General features: G+C 37.6%; 1 protein-coding gene across 7 annotated transcripts in view; it reads left to right on the forward strand.

Annotated features, from left to right (window-relative positions):
- SLC44A5 (solute carrier family 44 member 5) overlaps positions 1-14207 on the forward strand; it is a 374691-nt gene that overhangs the window by 217882 nt on the left and 142602 nt on the right. For all 7 annotated transcript variants that reach the window (XM_048220289.2, XM_057310554.1, XM_057310550.1 and 4 more), the window contains one exon: positions 11115-11163. In XM_048220289.2, the coding sequence (XP_048076246.1) occupies positions 11115-11163 (49 nt within the window). The remainder of the gene's footprint in view (positions 1-11114; positions 11164-14207) is intronic.

Here is a 14207-nt window from a genome sequence, read left to right on the forward strand (position 1 = left end):
AAAAATCCAGTTAGGAAATGGGCAGAAGGCATGAACAGACATTTCTCTAATGAAGACATACAGATGGCTAACAGACACATGAAAAAATGCTCAACATCACTCATCATCAGGGAAATACAAATCAAAACCACAATGAGATTCCACCTCACACCTGTCAGAATGGCTAAAATTAACAACTTAGGAAACAGGATGCAGAGAAAGGGGAACCCTCTTACACTGTTGATGGGAATGCAAACTGGTACAGTCACTCTGGAGAACAGCATAGAGGTTCCTCAAAACATTAAAAATAAAACTACCCTAAGACCCAGTAATTGCACTACTAGGTATTTTTCCAAAGAATACAAAAATAGTGATTCGAAGGGGCACCTGCACCCCAGTATTTATAGCAGCACTATTCACAATAGCCAAACAATGGAGAGAACTCAAATTTCCATCTACTGATGAGTGAATAAAGAAGATGTGGTATATATATACAATGGAATATTACTTAATCATCAAAAAGAATGAAATCTTGCCATTTGCAGTGATGTGGATGGAACTAGAGGGTATTATGTTAAGTGAAATAAGTCAGTCAGAGAAGGACAAATACCACATGATTTCACTCATATGTGGAATTTAAGAAGCAAAATAAATGATCACAGGGGAAGGGAAGGATAAATAAAATAAGATAAAGACAGAGAGGGAGGCAAACCATAAGAGACTCTTAAATATAGGAAAAAAAACTGGGTGTGGCTGGAGGGGAGCAGGTGGGGGGATGGGATAATTGGGTGGGCATTAAGGAGGGCACTTGATATAATGAGCACTGGATGTTATATGCAACTGATGAATCACTAAATTCTACCCCTGAAACTAATACTACATTATATGTGAACTAACCCGAATTTAAATAAAATCTTGAAAGAAAATAAACCAGATGAAATTGATTATTCTGGAATGGAATTCATTTTATTCCCCAAATGTTTCTTATTTTTTATTTTTCTTGAATCAGGAAGGCTGATTGTTAAGCTATCTGGTCTTTGAGTGTGATGATATGACAACAATAACAAAATATTTGTGTATATGGCACTTATTATTTGTTGTATACATTCTAAATTGTTTTACTTATGTTAATTTACTCAATCTACCCAAGGACTCTTTGAAGTTCGTTCTATGTTTCCATTTTATAGATGAGAAAACAGGCATAGAGAGTTGTGCAAATAAGCACAATAAAGATCTGACAAACTGCATATAGTTTTCTACTTTTCAAAAGACTTTTTCTCGATTAAAAGAAACTTGATTCTCTCCCTTAGGAAATGGGGTGAACCTGTGATTTCCCATTTACCTATCCTTGCTGCCCCTAGACAGATAGAGCATGAAATTTAAAGTATTTGGTAAAACTCTGTTCAGCCCCTCCACTTGTTGGGTGGCAACCACGTGCACCAGGGAAACTGAAGTGATTTCTCCATTTCAGACTGAGCTCACAGCCCCAATCTGCCTACTCACTCCTCTTTCCTAACAGGCTTCTTAGTTTTTTTTTTTTTTAAGATTTTATTTATTTATTTGCCAGAGATAGAGACAGCCAGCGAGAGAGGGTACACAAGCAGGGGGAGTGGGAGAGGAAGAAGCAGGCTCATAGCGGAAGAGCCTGATGTGGGGCTCGATCCCATAACGCCGGGATCACGCCCTGAGCCGAAGGCAGATGCTTAACCGCTGTGCCACCCAGGCGCCCCAACAGGCTTCTTAGTTTAATTCTTCCCTCTAGCACAGGCATGGTATTTCATATAACCAGCAAAAATGGTCATATTAATGGACATATAATTACCTTACCATGTTCCTACTTTCACTTAGATTTTGGCCTGGTATTTCTTCAGTGCTTTGTCAGCTTTCCAGTGTGCTTTAGAAGATATTCTTTAAGCTTTATATCCAGAATTTGTAGTTGTTTTTATGAGGATGGAGAGAGTTGAACCTCTCATACTTTTGAAATTAGAGCTGACAAGTAAACTTTTACTTACAGATTTATCTTCACAGTTTTGTATTACTACCATCATGGCGGATTATGAGGCAAACCCTTGTCTTGAGTGCTAGATTTTCCTTCCCTAGTCTTTCACTCCCACCTCCAAATCTATATAGAATGTAAAAGAAGTAAGACCAAAGTTTTCTTTTGACAACGAACTCACAATATGTGCAGTCTCTTTGTGGAAAATCCATTTTGTGAGGAAAAAATATTCATGAGCATTTCTGCCTCACAGATGCTTTATAGAATTTACAAATATAAAATCCAGGCTATTTTATCTTTGACTCAATCCAAGAAGACCAGACTGACTATAGGAGGAAGTGAGGTAAGTCCCCAGGCATCCATTCCAAGTGATTATCTTGTTCTGTAGCACACACCCACTCCCCCCATCCCAGCCTTGAGAAAGAAGAATCTTAATCGCTCTTTCTCTTTCTCCTCTCTGAATGCACAGAACAGTTTAGGGTGGGTCATCCAGTAGGTTGTGTGTAATCCCTGTTGCCTGCTCTTCCCCTGTTTGTCATTCTAAGTGACTAGTCTGACCCGTTGGTGAAAGACCATAGTTAACCACAATTTTCTCCCAATTATCCTGTAAGTAGAGGCATTCATCTAACACAGATTCTAATAGTGTATTCCACCTGTAGTTTTTTTTTGTTGGGTCATGATGCCTTGCGTGTAGAAAGTACTCACTAAAGCGTGTTTTCTTCCCTACAGTGAGGCCCAGGAATAGGGATGTTTTTCCAGTGATAACATTATCTTCCAACTTGTTGAGTTGTGGCAAAAGTCAGAGTTGATGCACAGTTTAATTTTATTCTCATCAATAACCTGTGAACAATAGGAAGAAGTAGGAGAGATGTTATCACTAGCTAGCAAGCTGCTTTATGCATTTGTGATAAATTGATAAATGCTTGCTATTTTTCTCTAGTAGTATTTATTTTTAAGTTCAACAGAAAGTCTTTTACTCAACTATAACTTTAAAAGATTATCTCCTTCTTTACAAAAGTTCACTTTTGTATCTGTATAATGATGAAAACTATCATTTCCCCCAAACTTTATTCATTTATAAAAAAATAAAGGAAAAAAAAAAAACCTTTATTCATTTACTGTGTTACTGCTTGAATTCTGCAGATGGAAAGGCAAGATGAAGTCACTTATTTTTATATTCAGGGCAAGTAAATATACTCTTCATTTCCTATCTCTGATTGTGAAATTGTTATATTTTGGGGGAGGCAAGGAAATAGGGTCTTGTGTTATAATGAAATGCATAACCTATGATACTGGAAGAAAATAGGGAATTGTTCCAGTGCAATTAGAGTATGTCATTGCTTTTTTTTTTTTTGAGTGCCCCATGTTGGGCAATAAATACAAATATGGCTAGAAAGAAATATTAGAAACCCCAAGCTGATAACCTTCAAACTCAATTCATGTTCTTGTTTGCTTCCAGACTCTCTTTTTAAATCAATATTGATTCAGAATTTTATTTATTCTGAGAAGATATGTGATTATCCAATAATTCATGGCTGTTCTATAGCACAAATTCACTGCTTTGTCACAGTAGTCAAGAAAAATCATTTTTTCAGAAGTGCATTTCCAATGCCCCCCTAAACGTGCATCTTTCAGCATTGCCTATAAAATCAGTCTATGAAGAAGCAGCCTGAGTGCTTTATGAATGTTTTCTTTTGCCTGTTCAGTGGAAGTGGAGGTTGTTTCTTTTAGATAATACTTCTAAGGTTGACATTTTAACTGAATGTTAATGACTTGTGTTCATATAGGGTGAATTATTTCAAAAGATGATGCAAACTATTTAGAAATCAACCCCGTGATTAGAAAACCTTTTATTAAAGCAGGAGATTTGACATTCTTGATGTAACATATGGCGATTTATCATTCCGTGTTTAGGAAGTTACTCAGACTGGGAGAAAAACAACCATCGTAAGGTCATGGTACCACAGTATTGTTTGGCATGAATCAGTGCTGAAGAAGTCTCATTTGCATTTTCATTAATCTTGCCATGTCCAGTGTGGGGTCATGTTTCTGCCCTAGATGAGTTTCTGCACATCATTTTCTGCATGAGGCATTGCCGTCATTAGGTGATGAAGCATGGCACCCTGCCCTTTCCTTCACCCCCACCAAATGTATTCCTCTGTAATGCTTTTGGAATTGCCTCATCCTCTCTCACTGCTGCAGTCTCAGTCAGGCACCTACCATCTTACTCTGAAATATGACAGCCAATTTTTTGTCAGTCCCTCTGCCTTAACTTTCCTATTTCTTCTGCATCATACAGATACACAAACACATGTCAATTGTATTACTTTCTCAGAAGACTTGAGGGGCTTTGTAAATCCTGCTCCAACTCCGGATGATGTGTGTCATTCTTCTAACTGCTCTCATGTTTCCTCTTCCAGGAATAGCTCTTTGCTGAGCATGTGCTTTTCCAGCTTTCCCACATGGCACATTCTCCCCTCTAAGCATCCTCAAAATTCCTCTTCTCCAAAAAGTTATTCCAAAATGTCACATCTAGCTTAGTCATGAAAACCTTTCTAGAATTGTTGGTGTCGCTTATAGTCAGGGTGACAATTCAACTTAAGTTGGGTTGCATTGATTCTACACTGATCTACTTTGGTTTTGAGGGTAATTTACATATATTTTACTGCTTCTGATGATCATCCCAAAGGCAGAAATTGTTTCCTTCTTTTGTTATTGAATTTTTTTTTGCTACTATCATTTAATAGATGACAAAATGGAAGTTCACAGAGAAAAACAGTAATTTTCCCAAGATCATACAGTTTGTAGATGCAGAGATGACATTTGATACCAAGAAATTTGATGCCCAATTTTTATTCACCAGTATGGGATGCTGTCTCCATTACTTCCTTTGTTAACTCCTACTGGTCTTGACATTACAAATTGGATGCTGAGTTAAGAGAGAGAGTAATTTTTCACATCAGTGCAATTCTAGGAATCTATTAATTTGCCTTTAATTCAGGTTGAGCTCTATCTACAATGATTAGCTGGTAATTGTCAAGATTGATCTCCTATTATTTTTATAACCTAAATTAAAGATAAATTCAAAATTACATTGAAATTTAATAAAAATTTACTCCAGAAACATCTATTGAGTGCCTGTTTTATATGTATATATGAGACAGAAAAATAGGTAATAGCATTAGAATAATAACCAAGACCTTGTGTCCACCCTAAAGGAGCTATTAATCCAGTAGGAGAAACAGTCATGTATATTAGCTTCCTCTTGCTGCTGTAATGATTACCACAAATGTAGTGGCTTATGATCACACAAATTTGTTATCTTATAATTCTGGAGGTCAGATGTCCATATAGGTTTCAGTGTTTCAATATAGGTTTCTAAAATGAAAAGATAAGTCCAGCTGCATTTCTTTCTAGAGGCTCTAGGGAAGAATCCATTTTCTTACTTTTTCCAGCTTCTAGAGGCTGCCACATTGCTTGGCTCGTGACTCCCACCTTCTTCAAAGCCAACAATGACCAGTTGAGTTTTTCTTCTGTCATATCACTCTGACCTTGTTTCCATAGTCACATCTCCTTCTTTGATGTTTTTGTCTCCTTCTTCCCCGTGTATGGACTGTTGTAATTATATTGGGCTCAACCAGATAATCCAGGAGAATCTCCCCATCTCACAGTTATCAACTTAATCATACCCACAAAGTCCCTTTTGCCATGGAAAGTAAAATATTAACAAATTTGGGAGATTCAGATGTGGGCATCTGTCTACCTCAGCACATGCCTTAAGGCATAGTGTACCAAGTGCAACAATGCAAATAATAGAAGTACGTATGTCTCAGAGATGAATGGAATTAGCTACTTTGGAATGGGGTTATTTAAAAGTTCTCAGCATTGGTCTGTAGTCAAAGTGGGCCCCACCCACTGGCACAGTAGCCAGTAGAATGTTTTGGTCCTTGTCCTTCTCCTAGAGGATGAATGGGGAATTTGTCAGAACTGTAGGACTTCTTTAGCCATTGTCAACAGAACAAAGAGGGGAAAGGCATATTGTTCAAAGGGCATTCTGCAAAACACCTGATTTGGGCTGGAATCATACCAGTACAGAATTGCTAGAAGATCAAGTTTGAAGTGAGGGATGGTAGGAGATGAGGCTGGTGAGATGGGCCTGTTTGTGAGAGGCCGTGTGTACTGGGCTGAAAAGTAGGAACATCTTCCTGTAAGAAATGGCAAAGAACATGACTCCTTATCCTTTGTTGAGAACTGGAGGAAAGGGACTCCTTTCCCTGGATGAAGTGGCAGGCCTTCATTTATAGACAGAACCATAGACATGTTTGTAAAAATCAAATGTAAAACAAGTATTTGATTATTCACAATTTTCTGGTAGCTGTTGTTGAATATTAACGCAAGACTTAATTTTGTAGTATACCATTTTTTCTTGCTTTTTGGAAAGCTATCTGACTTGGTCATTCATAACAGTTCTAAGTGTACTTTTCCCCACCTTAGAGTTCCCTTTTTGCTGTCTAAACTACATTACATTCTCTAAAGAATATACCTCAAGGAATAAAATTAAAGGTCTCAGATTTTTGGAATTTATAACTGATCAGTGGTAGTTATATTGCCATTTTTCTCTGAGAAACAGACTGCTTTTAAAGAAAAGAGTCTTTCCAAACATGTCTGTCTGCTTTATCTTACCATTTGCATTCAACAGAGTCATGTGAAATCTGCACCCATGAGTTGAATTAATTACCGGGACTATTTTCCTTAATCCTCATGAATGATTTCTAGTAACAAAAATTGCATTGTGTAAGCGCAATACAAATTGTTACCTATAATAACAAGTGTGTAACTTCTATAATGAATATTTTTTTACTGATTCTGTTGTCATAATAATTTTGGTGATCCGAAAATCACATGAACTTAAGAAGTTCTTAAAATGATTACCTAATTATAATTATTTTTTCTGTAAATTAGAAAAATGAATTCTATTCAGCTAGCTAAGCCATGTGATAGTTCAGCATTGTGGCTCTTTTCACTTAGCTGGCCTTTCGGTCTATTTATTCCAGAGATGCAATTAGAGCATGTGAGGGCCTCTGAAAAAGCAAGGGCCTGTATTGATTTCAGGAAATAAAAAATTTGCATGACAATACAAATTCTGCCAGCACATGGGACAGGCTGAAGTCATCACTTTCCAGCTGTCATTACTATATGGAATCAGCTAAATCTTATCATTTGACTGTGGTGTTAGTATATTTTCAACTGCAATATAAGGCAGCCAGGATTTACAATCAGAAAGTGTCAGCTTTTCAGACAGGTTTGACAATAGCATTTCGTTTACACCGTGATCCACTTTTTCAGTTTGTAAGGTACAAATCACACCAAAATTGAAAGCCAGCCTAGATACTTTTCTTTTTTAAAGTAATCTCTTCACCCAACGTGGGGCTCGAACTCATGACCCCTGAGATTGAGTCACATGCTCTCCTGACTGAGCCAGCTAGATGCCCCTCCAGCCTAGATACTTTTAAAGCAGTTTTGCCTATCTTTAATGTAAAAAGTGAATAATTAAAGATCAATGTAAATTGCTAATCCCTTTTCATCTGCCTCCTCTCCCCACTCATCTGTGGAATTTCTTTGAGATCACCAATGAACAACTTCCTGCCAAGTGGCTCAACATAGGCTTTGGGGTCAGACCATGTGCCTTCTAATCCCACCTCCATCTCTCATTAGTTGAAGGATTAGGTCAAATTAGCTCACCCTCTGTACCTCAACTTCTCATTTGTAAAATGAAATAACAATGGCACGCCTCACAGAATTATGGAGCATTAAATAGCATACTAAATATCTTTGGGGTATTGAATTGTACGGTGCAAGGGGGTACAATTCACATTGTGTTCTCTGTGGAATTGTGCAAAATGGCAGACTTATGTGCAAAGTACTTATAGCAGTCCCAGATACAAATAAGCATTCATTTAGTAATCATTTTTCTGTGGAATTTACAATCTTCCCTCTTTTTTGGAATTTTTTTAGCTTTCCTGAATATCACTTTTCTGTTTCTGTTCCTATAACTGTTTAATTTTACATTTTACCCTTAATTATGAGAAGGTCAGTTCCCAGTTGGTCAGTCAGACAAGCAGTCACAAAAAGAGAAGTTGACGGTGTATAAGAGAACTCAACACTGAAGTATATACAGACTTTCTCAAACAGGAAATATATAACACACTTCCCCTTGGAGTAGAAACCAGTGTTGGTATCGTAGGGTATGGCCAGTGGGATCTGTTCTGCCACAATAAGACTAGATAGAGCGGGGATCCCAGGTGGGGCACGTTCTTAGCCTCTCTATGCCTTGTTTTTTTAATATGTAAAGCGAGGCTAATAATGATTTAAATCCACCTACATAATAAGGCTATTGTATCAAAGCAAGCAAAACAATGCAAATGAACCACTTGGTATAGCACTTGGGATTTAATGCTAAAAACATGTTAAATGCTGTTGTTCTTGATGTTATATAACATTGTAACTGATAGATCCTAAAGTTCTTCTTTATGGAGTTTATCACTTCATGATATAAACTTTGTGACTTCCACATATTTATATCAAGACTTGACCCAAGACTCCAGTTTCTTAACTCTGGTTGAATGATGGACTTACCATCAGATGTCACTTCATAATCAACCTCATGTTCTTTTTCTTGTAACCCTTTATAATTTCTTCCATCTACTAATGTTCTCAAACTGTTTCAGTAGCATCAGTCTTTCCTTAAGCCTAGGCAAAAGACTAAAACTGATTGAGAATTATGGGTTCTAGGTCTGTAGTCACTTGATTTGGAGCCAGCTTTAACTTCTCTCTCTTACACCCCAGTTATTCATCAAGATCTGTTTACTTTTTTCATGTAATTACATTGAAATAATGAATATTCACTGGGCACTTACTAAGTGCCAGATACTGTTCTAAGCACTTTTACAGGTACTGATTCATTGAATCCTCATAACTTTATGGCATTGGTACTGTTGTTATCTCCATTTACAAATATGGAAACCAAGACTCAGAGGTGAAACAATTGCTCCTAACCTTTATGCCACTCTACTGCTCTGTGATGAATCTTGAATCTCTCTTTCCATCACTTCCACCACCACTTGGGCAGTGACTCCCATTACTTAACCTCTATTATTACAACAGACTCCTAAGCTGATCTCCTTGACTTTGCATTTTGCCATACAACTTGTATACTGCTGCTCCATTGCTCTTCCTTAAGCACCGCTTTTACCATGTCATATCTTTGTTCAAAATCCTTCTATGGCTCCCTGTGGCCTAGGATGTATAAAATAAATTCCATCCTAATTTTTTAGGCTTCCTGTAGTCTGATCCTACAGTATCTATTCAGCTTTATTTTCCCCTCCTCTTATCCCATTATCCATTACTCCAATCAGACTGAGTTTTTCACCAACCCCACAACCATGCTAATCATCTCTACCTCTGTGACTTCATTCATTGCTACAGGTCTAAACTTCACCTGTCCATCCCGAAATGTTGTTGCTCTAGGAACCCTTCCTTACTAATCTCAACTGAAAGTGACCTTTCCTTCCCTGGAACTCTCGTAATACTTTCTTTGTACTCCTCTTATGATATCATGTTCTGCTTTGTATTGTAGTAATTTTTGTACTTTTCTTATTTCTCTCCCTGCTTATCAGTTCGTTAGCTTGTTGAAGACAGAGACTGTTTCAGTAAATCTTATATCCCTTGCAATGCATCTTTCAATGCAGAACACATAACAGGTGATCAATAAATAGTTACTGAATTTGACAGAATTCTGGTTTCATCCACCCAAAATGTTTCTCTTTTCCTCTTGTTTTATTCTAATCTTTCACAAAACGCTCACTTCTTGAATGAGACCCTCTTGGCTGTTCTAGTCCTTGATGAAACCACTTTCTCAGAACTCTTGTAATACTTAAGGCATATAACCCCACAATTTAGTTCTTGATTAATTGTTTTATATGGTATATTCAGTGTTCATATGTTACAAGACAGGGCCTGGTAAATAAAGATTCTCAGGAAGTATTTGTTGAACGAATCAAATATTGATCTTGTCTCACCAATTGTTAAGGTCTCCAAGAAGACCATGTCTTCTGTGCCCTTGGAGCTCTCGGCATATCATAGATGCATTATGAATATTCACTGATGGACTGGCTCTTAGATTTCTGTTCTGTGTGTGTCCTTACCTTCCTGTTGTTTTGTTCTTAGCCTGTGATTACACTAAAGAGGCCTGTGAGTCCTCAGAACTCATGTCCCCATATACAGGCAGAGTCAGGTTGCTGACACATGGGGTTTTTTTGTTAGTCCCTTTTGAAAAGCTCTTTAATTTCCGGACTAGGCCTTCTCACAGGGACAAATCCCTAGAGGAAGTGGTGAGAATGCTTAGGTTGGGGGAGAAGCATCCAGTTTTTGGGATTGCAAAATACAGATCACTGATCAGAAATGATTTTACAGAACTTGGTCTTAGGTCTGATTACACAGTACATGTTGTGGGAAAAGGCCATTCTGTGTGTACTTTGTCCTGTTTAAAAACAGGGGTAATATATCACAATCATCTCCCCAGATGGCATGAAGCCTGCCAATAGGATCTTTAAAAATTTAATTAAAATCAATTAAAAATAATATTTCTATAACGTAACAATGACTTGTATATACCATAGAGACAATGTGGCAGAGACCAAAAAATATTCCAACTTCTTGAAGGAAAGCCTAATCTGAGAGAAAAAGGAGAACCAGATAAGCAGGGATCTCTATTATACTGTGCACTTCATGAGCACTCAGCAATACTTGGTGATGCAGGTGGTAGAACGGCTTTGCAGACCAGAAGAGCTCCAAGTTTTGCTACCCTGGATGGAATCTATAATGTTGCCACACAGAAGAGTGGGAGATACATGTACGGTATGCATAGAATATGGTCCTTAACTCTTCCCAGTCTTGCTTCTTATTGGAGAGAGGGAAAGGATTGGCAGATATAGCCAAGGCATAACTGATGTTTCCCTGGACCAAAGAATGAATTCAACATTGCACTGGGCAGTGGCCAAGATGCAGATTTTTCTTATTTTATATGTATTTATCTGCCACTTGGCATATATGCTTAAAAAGTTCTTTGTTTTAAATGCAGGTTATCCAAGGACATTTGATCCGAATTTCAAGGGGCCTGTTGCCAAAAGGTAAGCAATTCTTTTCTTGGAAATATATTTTTTAATGAACACAGAAAGCTTACTTTTGGTACCATTTTCTGGTCAATGGAGAATTGTATCTGCTATGAAGGGGGAGTGACTTATTTTTAGCCTAAATGTCACCTTATTTATATAGAGAAAATACAGAGAATAAATCTTTCCATGACTCACAAATATCCTCTCCTATTCAGCAAATGAAATGCCTTAAATTATTAGACCAAGGAGTTTGTATTTCTCAAAAAGAAAGGCCTAAAAATGTTCTACAAGATGTAACCACTTTGTAGAGAAGCAAACACATTTGAGTAGTTGTTTTGTGCACCTGTTTACTCTGTGATTCACCATTGCAAATGCAGAGTTGCTATGCCAACTTCTTCCACACCAGGTATTCGTGCTACTCAGCATCCAAAAGCAGAAAGCTTTCTTAGAGACAACCATTCACCATTGCATCGTGTAAGCTTTCAGATATTTTAGACTGCTCTAGGGAAATACGTACTTGTCTCAACTGGTGCTTCTCCCCCAAAGTTGTATGGCTTTTAAAACCTATCCAGTAATTCACAGGCCTCTTTTATTGTAACTTTTACCCTCTATTCCCAGGCTGCCTGCTAATCAGAAAGGGGTTTGCAGGGTAGAATAGGCAAAAATGAGGAGAAAATTATGCTGTTGGTAGCTGGGTTTTGCTTAGCTTTGACTCTGATTTCTGGCATTTGTATGTCATAATAAACTGCTAGATGAAATAATGATCAGCATGCTTGTTTGCTCTTGCCAACCATCAGCATGCACATTAGCATTTACTGTTATGTGCCTACAATATCCCAGCTTTAAACAAATATGTGTTTCGTTTATTCTAATTCTGTAAAAAGCCAAGTCGTTCGTTTGGGGTTTCTTTTTTGAAGGTGAACCAATGCCTTCTTTAGATTAAGTCTGAAATCTCTCATTCTTCCTGTGGCAACACCATACATACATTCTGTTGTCCAGTATACAATCAGCCTCATTCAGTATGTAGGTTACTTTTACTGCACCTGCATTGATTTTACAATAACTAATTTGTGAGAATTGAATCTAGTTTATGGGCCTTAAGGGACCTCTAGATACAATACAGGTTCAACAATAGTAGTGGTAGTAGCAGTAATAATAGTAATAATAATAATATAATGTTCTGCACATTTGGACGAACAAAATACAGATTAAAGGTGTTACTTTTCTTTTCTTTTTTTTTTTTTTAAGATTTTATTTATTTATTTGACAGAGATAGAGACAGCCAGCGAGAGAGGGAACACAAGCAGGGGGAGTGGGAGAGGAAGAAACAGGCTCATAGCGGAGGAGCTTGATGTGGGGCTCGATCCCACAACGCCGGGATCACGCCCTGAGCCGAAGGCAAAAGCTTAACCGCTGTGCCACCCAGGCGCCCCAAGGTGTTACTTTTCTAGCCAGAGAGAAGAAAGCAGAGTTATGCTTGGCTGGCTTTAGGTGTGGGGAAGGAGTTGAGATCTGTCTTTAGTTATTTAGAGTTTAATGATGGAAGCAGGTAGTCCAGGTAAAGTCTAACCAACTGTGATAATCACTATGAGGAAAGTAATTTATTTTCGCTGAGGGCCTTTTGTGAGGTCTTCAGCACCACAGAGGCCTTCAAAGGTGAAATGGTCATTATGTGGGCATACCTCCCCCACTCTTCAATCCAAGAACAGGGGAAAGTATTGTAAAGGGGGCTTAACTATAGGAAGACACAGTTGACCCATTTGTAACTTTTCTATAATGCCCTTCCTGGGAAAATAATTGGAGTGTTTAATGAGCAAATGAGAAAGCCCAAATTCTTCACATTACCTCTAGCAGCAGGACCAGCTTTAATAATACCTTTTGCTTACAGATATCACTTCCCTTCTGAAAGATCCAAATTATTATCAGATATTCAGGCCAATCCTTCCAGCATTCTCTGCTTCTCAGTTGACCACGTTCTGTACACCTCTCTCAGCTCATAAGGATATCATATTTGTACCCAGTGATCACCCAGCTGTAGATAGTTATTTCTAGGAGAGATGAAGGAATAATAGAGTGCCATAGGAGATAGTAACTCAGTTTCTCATTTGTTCCCATCTACTAAGAATTGGACCTATGAGAATCAATGCTACAAAATATTGATCCCCCGCCAAGGGTGATTTTGATAGTTTAAGGTGTTTTTCCAATCCCTTTTGAAAAGTAGTTATCCAGTGCTCAGGCTTTGTCCCCTATATTCAACAGATTTTTTTGAAAGTTTTTTTAAACACTGGATTGAGACTGTGAGCTTGGTAAAAATGAAATGGTAGTGAAAATGAATGCAAACGGAAAACAAAGAAATAAGGCTCTTTCGTAAGATGCTACATGAGAAATTCCTCTTGTAATTTAGAACTAAGAAAATTTTTTCATTTAATGGAGAATTAATACACTTTCTTCTGTTAGATAAGGAGAACTGTGTAATCCACTGTATTTCTCCTTTTGTTCTGAATTCTAGAAAGCCCACTGATAAATTTAATTTCAATGCCAGCGGCTACATTAGCCTTTGAGTCAAGAATTTCTTTTCGGGAGTTTGAATTTCTGTTTCTATTTTAATAAATATTGCACCCAGGTGTTTTAAGTCATTTCAATTAGGATTTTTTCCTGGAAAGAGGCAGCATGTAAGTAGACATGTAAATAGAAATAAAAAGGCCTACATGTTCCGTAATTGCCTTTTTTCCTTTATACACAAAACAATTGAAGGACATGTGACTCATACTAATCAAATTGGTAGGTTTCACAATGCTGAAAATAACTATTATTATTATAAAGGGCAGAAAATCTGTCTGAAATGTAATAAGCTGCATTTATTTCTACCTGAAGCATTGGGAGGACGTGGAAAATCCACTATCACGAAAAGGGTTCAAGAAGAGAAAGAAGCAGTGTTTATTAGGGATGTGGTAGAGGGGATACATTCACACAAAGAAGTTGGATTAAATGACCTCTAAGTCCTTTCCAACCTTGAAGTTTCGTGACTAATTCAACTCTTAATGCCAAAGCACGGAAGG

The sequence above is a fragment of the Ursus arctos genome, unplaced genomic scaffold (assembly GCF_023065955.2).
Source record: "Ursus arctos isolate Adak ecotype North America unplaced genomic scaffold, UrsArc2.0 scaffold_12, whole genome shotgun sequence".
NCBI lineage: Eukaryota > Metazoa > Chordata > Mammalia > Carnivora > Ursidae > Ursus > Ursus arctos.